At 37.8% G+C, this 7591-nt stretch overlaps 1 protein-coding gene across 2 annotated transcripts; it reads right to left on the bottom strand.

Moving 5' to 3' along the window:
* Nucleotides 1-143: 143 nt before the first annotated feature.
* On the bottom strand, nucleotides 144-7498 carry LOC146453216 (uncharacterized). Of its 2 annotated transcripts, none has more exons than XM_085096891.1 (7): nucleotides 7085-7497; nucleotides 5712-5932; nucleotides 5494-5536; nucleotides 4681-4789; nucleotides 3795-3956; nucleotides 1413-1491; nucleotides 144-893 (listed from the first exon to the last, which is right to left on the bottom strand). In XM_085096891.1, the coding sequence occupies exons 1-7, from the start codon at nucleotides 7453-7455 to the stop codon at nucleotides 733-735; spliced, it is 1146 nt and encodes a 381-aa protein (XP_084953017.1). In that variant the 5' UTR covers nucleotides 7456-7497; the 3' UTR covers nucleotides 144-732. The 2 variants fall into 2 exon arrangements, with proteins under 2 accessions (XP_084953017.1, XP_084953018.1); XM_085096892.1 differs by having other exon boundaries at nucleotides 683-893; nucleotides 1413-1487; nucleotides 7085-7498.
* Nucleotides 7499-7591: the final 93 nt, after the last annotated feature.

Genomic DNA, 7591 nt, shown 5'->3' on the forward strand with positions numbered 1-7591 from the left:
GGCTACCAAGTCGTAACAACTCGAGCTAGCTGGAATTGAATTCAAGACCTCCGGGCGCCCTAACTGTTCAGCAACGCTGCCTCCTCGGTAGTTTTCTATTCACAACCACTGAGAGCGTACTCGGGAAGGGACGCGTACACTCTTTTTTAATACGTGTATAAGAATTTATTTTATAAGAATATCGAGGCTAAAATTTGCGACATTTGAAGAATTTTTCAAGAGCAAACCCGAGGCTGAGATTTTGAAAAGAATATAAGTTTGTGTGTTGAAAATTTGTAAATACAATACAATTATATGTTTTTAACTAAACCGTATAAAATTCTTCGTTCCTCTAAACGGCAAAACTAGCCAATAAAACGATAACAAATTTTCGATGCTAATGACAGTTCGATACAGATCTGGACACCAAACATTTGTAATTGATACTCCAATACATTCTAAAACGAAATTGTCATACGCTATAATCCAAGAATATTCACAAGGATATTTTCAGCCTAACATCGGCAGAAAATAAGAATATTCAGCCTGGGCCGGAAAAACAATATTCTTATAAAAACAAAAGAGTGTTTATGATTCGCTTCTCAAAGATCTTCCATGGAAACAACAGAGCTAGTAGTTTATGTCATAAATATTTCAAATTTATTTCTTATTGATTATACTGATATGGTACTAGTAAATACAATAACAACACCGCAGATAGCACAGCTACTAGTCCTAATAAAGGCCTTCCTCTTACGTCGCCTCCAATTTGAATATTTTGCGGACTGCAGGCTTGAGAGCAAGGTCTTCAGCGGTCTTTCCTAAACAGTCCTTGATGCTTCTATCAGCATCATATAAGCGTAAAAGAATATCCACACAATGTTCATGTCCGGCTGCTGAGCAAAGATGGAGAGCTGGGAAGAGAAAACATCACCTTTGTCTACTAAATGGTAGGACACCTTATGATATTTACACAACAGAATCGTACTTGAAACGGTAAAAAAAGTTTAAAAAATCAAATGCCTCGAAACCGGGTCATTTGCTTCGTATCTAGCTTCTGTACACATCCATTTGACCAAAGAGGGCTAATTTTTAACTTATTTCAGAGAGTTAGCCAGGACAACAAATGACAGCTAACCGTTTTTAAAACAGCGCTTAGGTCTAAATAGTGTAGATCAGCGCTCAATCCCAAAAATGGCTGTTCCCTGCCTAAGTAGAGCTCTATTCTCTCAGTTCCCTGCTTAACAAATGGGCTTCTGCTCTCGTCTACCTCAGGGCTATCACCATTAAGAATAATACATTGTGTAAACACCATAAGGTGTCCAACCTTATTTTGGAGTATACATTCTAGGAACAACCCTTTGTAATTGGTTAAAGGAAAAGATAAACCGTGATATAGAGTTTCTAAACTTAACCAAAGCAAAGAAAGCTACCTGTTCTTCCATTCTTGTCTTGAACGTTAACTGTTGCGCCGTTGTCCAACAAAAACTGAACTGCTTCTGCACAACCTTCCTGAAAATGTCGACACAAAAATTATGATGGATGCGAATCTTTTTCGCAATAAAATCCGGGTCTTTGGTTCGAAATGGGTCAAACGTGACACAAAATGCAGTGTTTTAATGGAAAAGACCCGAAATCCAATGTCAGATAATTTCGGTAAAAAACATAAAAAAAAACTTATTCCACTGACGACGTTTAACTGACAAAAACCAATTTTCACAAGTCAAGACAACAACAACACTTTATTGTACCCATAAGTTAAGTTAATTTACAAAAGAATAAACTCTATTTCTTAAAGTGCACCTAGCCCCCAATTTTTTTTTCTCTTAAATAAATCTTTGCACCTGTTCGAAACATATTGCGCTATTTTGCGCCTTTTTCAACCAAATCTTGACTTTTTAGAGGCTGTAAAAGTTACGAAATCTAGCCGTCATCTGTCCCACGACCGACCTGGTAAGGGGCATGGGTCTATTCCTTACTTGACGTCACAAACTGATTTACATTGTATTAAGTCTTTGTGAAAATGCAGGCAAAGCAGTTTTTGACGTCATGTAAGAAATAGACCCATGTCCCTTACTAGCTCGGTCATGGGACAGATGATGGCTAGATTTTGTAACTTTTACAGCCTATAAAAAGTCAAGATTTGGTTGAAAAAAGGCGCAAAAAGGCTCCATGCGTTTCGAACAGGTGCAAAGATTTATTGAAGCGGAAAAAAAATTTAGGGGTTAGGTGCACTTTAATCAAGGGGAACCGATTTCCTGAAACAATTAAGAAGCTAAAAATGCCAGGGAGATAATCTGAATTAAATTAAACTGCCAGCAAATATTTCGCCAACAAGGAAATCAGTCTTTGCCAAACCTAGGGCCTATCCAAAATAAAATCCCCCGCCTTTTCATTGGGGTGGAATTCAAAATTTTCTTACTTGATACAAAATTTTTTGAATTTCTCCCTGACCTTAACAGAATCTGTTTATAATGAATCAGTCTGGCAAAAGTTTGAAAATTGACAACATGATTATACACGGCTTACCGTACTTTGCGAAACGAAATCGAAAGAAACGAAATGAAAATCTGTACTTTGCGAAAAGAAAATCGGTGACGTTATTTGACATCCTCGCTGCGTCTGAACAAAAAATTGTCATTTATAAAAAGACTCGCTATATATTCCGTGTACGAAATGCTAAAAAATTCGGAAAATTCGGATGGCGCGAGTACAATAAGCCATTACACACCTTTAAGCCCTTTTAGATCTGTCATTTTTGGTATCAAGTTTAAAATTCGTAGCATTCTACCGACGGAAATTACGGTGTACTTCCACACCAGTTTTCAATCGTGGCATTACAAAAATTATGCGGTTTTCCGAAAAGAAAAAAAAAGTACAAACCAAATCTTTCGACCACCAGAAAACGATAATGATTTGACTTTTGCTCGCAACTCGTGAGGTATAACGACTCCGCTGACTTCTTGAAAAGTCGTCCTTCTTCAAGTCATTTCATTACAACTTGAATTCATGATCAACTCCATACAGAAATGAGGACGATTTTCTACAGATGATCCAGATCTGATCAGGATCCAAGATCACTGGGATCAGTGGTGCTTCACAGGAACCGAAGATATAGGACTTAAGTTGATTCGCCACATTGCTTGAACCGATTAATTTTATCGTTCATCGTAAATCCAAGGGAATAATAATAGATAATAATAATAATAATAATAATAATAATAATAATAATAATAATAATAATAGATAATTATAATAATAATAATAATAATAATAATAATAGATAATTATAATAATAATAATAATAATAATAATAAAACTTCAAATATTATAGAATTATAAACAAGGCAATTGTAATTAGTTCTTGTGGCAGAATCGGGCATCCAAAGGTACATACTGTACATAGAGCAAAGTGACTTGTAGCTTACGAGACGCGGAAGTCATGGCCCTTGCCACTTTTGCGACACATACAACGGTTTAAAAGAGAATGATAAAGAAATTGTGGTGCTACGTCATTGAGGAGTGGCCGAAGAGAATATATTTTTTCATCAACTGAAACCAATCAAAATTATGGAGCTGCGTTATCCGATGAGTCAGTTTTTAATTAAAACTTTTTACATGTGAAAATTCCACTCCCTCCCCCCCCCCCCCCCAACACACACACACTTAAGCCTCAAGTGCAAGCTAGTTCCAATTCAATACCGACAATACGAATACGGTCTATTATCATTCATGCGGGCGCCTTGAGTTTGGCCAGTACGTTGTAATTTTGATTCTTACAGAATAACCATGAACACTAACCCAGCTTACCGTACCTTAGCCGCCAGATGCAGTGGTGTCATTTTAGATTTTCCAGTACACACATTGACATCGGCATCATGGTGTGTAATCAGGTAATCTAGTGATTCGATACAGCCGGCCAGAGCGGCAAGATGAATGGCTTGTCTACCAAGCTGATCCTTGGTGGTTACACAAGCCTGTAAAGAAATAGATAAATTTATTAAAAGATTAATTCCAACAGAGAATGGATAGTTGGGTTGCAGATTTTCTACTTAACAAAAACTGGAATTGCCGGGAAATTTTCTCTGTAAACTTCAGTGTAGAAAAGTGACCTCCAACTTGGAGAAGTGTGTCTCTGTCTAAGATCAGAGTTGGAGGGGAATGAATAAATGAACTGAAGAACAGTTAACTGGATAGTGTTTATTTATACATAGTACAGTATATAAAAGAGAAGAAGCTTAATACAAAGCTGATGTGGCCTGATGTTCCTAAGAAATTCAAGCCACTATAACATTGTGAAATGTTGCAGAGTAATAATAATAATAATAATAATAATAATAATAATAAAGAAATAGATAAATTTATTAAAAGATTAATTCCAACAGAGAATGGATAGTTGGGTTGCAGATTTTCTACTTAACAAAAACTGGAATTGCCGGGAAATTTTCTCTGTAAACTTCAGTGTAGAAAAGTGACCTCCAACAGAGAATGGAGATAAATTTAGAATAATAAATAATAAGAATTATTGACAGAATAATAATAATAATAATAATAATAATAATAATAATAATAATAATAATAATAATAAACAACAGTTACAACTCTATGACTCTGTCTTAGAGGGGTGCATGATGCCCACCCCAGCCCCACCTCTTCCCCCAATGACATTAACGAGGAAGCTACTCGCTGAGGAAAACAAACCTTATGTTCCTTGATAAGAATCTCAGCTATTTGCACATGACCTGCATGCAGCGCATCCATGAGAGGCGTTGAACCACAGCTGTCAGCAGAGTCTGGTGTGTAGCCACATCTATTGTTTGACAGAAACAGGCTCAAATTTATTGTTAATAACTATCTTACTTTATGACTCATTGGAGGAAACCAAAAGAGAATTGATTCACAATGAGATAAAGTTACTTGGCAACACTAACTAGCATGAGAATGATGTATTATGCACTAAGTGACACAGGCATACTCGCAAAAAAATAAAGTGCTCATATCAGGAGTCGAACCTAAGACCTTCCGATTACTAGTTCGGATGCTTTACCACTGAGCTACGTACAAGAGACTGGTGGGAGCTAAGGCCATTAAATTAGGTTCATGGGACAAACATCCTGCATACTGCTAGGATGGAATGTCATGTGTGGCCTATACGAAATGGAATAAATGTGATGGAATATTTTAAGCCTGGTGAATGAATGAGAATGATGTATATTATTCAGGAAGGAGTCAAACCTATAAGACCTTCCGATTACTAGTTCCTTAACATGAATGCAGTTTAATGGCCTTTAAGCTCTCATGAGTCTCCTGTAGCTCAGTGGTAGAGCATCCGAACTAGCAATCAGAAGGTCTTAGGTTCGATTCCTGATAGGATCACTCGGATGTCCTTTTTCCAAGTGTGCCTGTGTCACTCAACGAATAAAACATCATTTTCAGCACTAATTAAATATTGATATCCTTCAAAATTTAATTAAATTTGATAGTAACAGAAAATAATTCTATTTTTATTTATACCTAGAAATCATGAGCTTCACAGCATCTGCCTTCCCATGGAGAGCTGAAAAAAAAGAACAAAAATTTAAAGGCAACCATGAAGCTAAATTGTAATTTCCAGAGAAGTGTTGGAAGAGAATGGGGGGGGGGGGGGGGTGGTGGCGGGAGTGTTAGAAAAAATGCTCCCATTTTTGAGTGGGAGGGTAGGACCTACACAATACCATACTTAGGTGGCCAACCTGCGGTATGAAGGGGTGTGCGTCCATTCCTGCTACGACTGTCCCAGATGTCCAAAGAACAATCAAGAAGATAACTTAAGATTTCTGTATGTCCTTCCCTTGCAGCAATATGAAAACAATTCCAGCCATCTTTGTTGGTAAGTCTCATGTTTGCACCATTCTGAATCAATACTCTAATGACATCAATGTTGGGCCTGGTGCATGACATCATCAGTGGAGTCCTGTGCTGACAGAGCAGACAGTCACGATATAATGTTAAAAGTTATTGTTAAATCAAACAGAAGTAAATAAAAAAAAAATAGTAGTTACTAAATTTTGTTTGAGGCACAAACCAAAAGGAATATCCAAACAGTGAGGAGAATAGTCTTGTTAACCATTAACCCCTTTATGTTTACGTTCAAATTTAAACTTTTAAGAGCTGTTAGTTTTTCTCATTGTAACCCCGGCCCTGAAGAAGACTAGTTGTACTAGTTGAAATATTGGCCCAGATAAATATTAAGCCCTTTGCCATAGTGTCAGCCCTGCAATCAGTTATCTGTGTTGATATTGGACTTAAAGGGGTATAACCTGGTTGGGGGGAGAGGGGGTATTAACTCCCCTATATAGTTAAAGGGTATAAGTACGGATGGTTTCTGAGCTAATTTGGTCTGAAATAGAATATAGCTTTTAACTGTTTTAGTCTGAAAGTCTGAAAATGTGTATGGATATTCTAGAAATCAGGTCTAAAAATGAGTATGTATTTTAGAGACCAGGGGCCCATTTCTCCAAAGTCCCGGTAACTCGTCGGGCCCGACAAGTATATTTTTAAATGTTTTTTCACTGATTACACAGTGATTACAGACATGGTACTAGGCCAATGTTCATAGAATTATAAGATTTCAAAATTGTTTAGCCAGGGATTGTACCATTATGTAGTTCCAAAACGTGTCGTGGATACCCCCCTCCCCCCTCCCCCCATACACACACACCCCACAATAGGGGGGATTGGAAATTCCTGGGGGGTGGGTCTCAAGGCCCAAAATTTGTAGGACAGTCTTAGAAGAAATCCCTTCCATCAGAGGGCAGAGGGGGTGGAGTGCTAGCCTCCTGGGGAGGAAGTAATTCAAGTCCCCTAAAAACGACTGCGTGGGAGGCTAGTGGAGTGCAGAATGTGGATATTTTCTTGGACTACACATATTTGTGCAACAACCATCATTTGCAGCTTTCAGGAGTTTTGCTTTCGCAACACGATAGACATCACTGTTTTCCTGCATCCTGCTGACAAAATAAAATACATCCCACTTCTGCCAAGTTTTTTCATATTCCAGTCATTAAAACATCCCGCATCCCGCGTTATACCAAAGCAAACCCTCGTGTTAGACGCCGCTCCTTACCAGTCCGCTCTTTTCAAACAATCTATCTCAGCTTTATGCAAAAGAAGAAGTTTGACACATTCCAAGTGCGATCCAGCAGCTGCTTCATGCATGGCTCTTTTCAAATCCTTGTTTCGCTGCTCGACATTAACTCCTCTCTGAATCAAGAACTTCATCAAATCTAGGTGACCACGGCGGGCAGCAACAATTATAGGAGTATCACCTGATTTTGAATGAATACAGTTTAAAATAGCCTTCCTGTCAGAGCTAGAATTAACCACGCTGATAAATTCCTCGCACTTGTTTCTCTGTATGAGGCGTAGAGGGAGAGGATATTCGGAAAAATCTTCTCGAACCTCTCTGTTCGGTTTTTCGTCTTCTTCGTCCGCCATCTTGATTGCAAAATTTACCTTTGGGCGGGTAGCTAGAGATAAAATAATGGTGTTCGGGAAAAATAAAGAATATTTAAAACAATTATTTTTGCGTAACAAATAATTGGAGGTATTCTATGTCTTTATTTTTTGTACG

This window comes from Pavona decussata, unplaced genomic scaffold (genome assembly GCF_977016875.1).
Source record: "Pavona decussata unplaced genomic scaffold, jaPavDecu1.1 SCAFFOLD_344, whole genome shotgun sequence".
Classification (NCBI taxonomy): domain Eukaryota; kingdom Metazoa; phylum Cnidaria; class Anthozoa; order Scleractinia; family Agariciidae; genus Pavona; species Pavona decussata.

Bases quoted from the DNA above. Each gene is read 5' to 3' on its own strand.
- LOC146453216 (XM_085096891.1), bottom strand. From the start codon at position 7,455: ATGGCGGACGAAGAAGACGAAAAACCGAACAGAGAGGTTCGAGAAGAT. The intron at 5,933-7,084 runs GTAAGGAGCGGC...CTGTCAGCACAG, and splicing joins TGTTTGAAAAGAGCGGACTG to GACTCCACTGATGATGTCAT. The intron at 1,492-3,794 runs GTACGGTAAGCT...CGACATTTTCAG, and splicing joins CACTGCATCTGGCGGCTAAG to GAAGGTTGTGCAGAAGCAGT.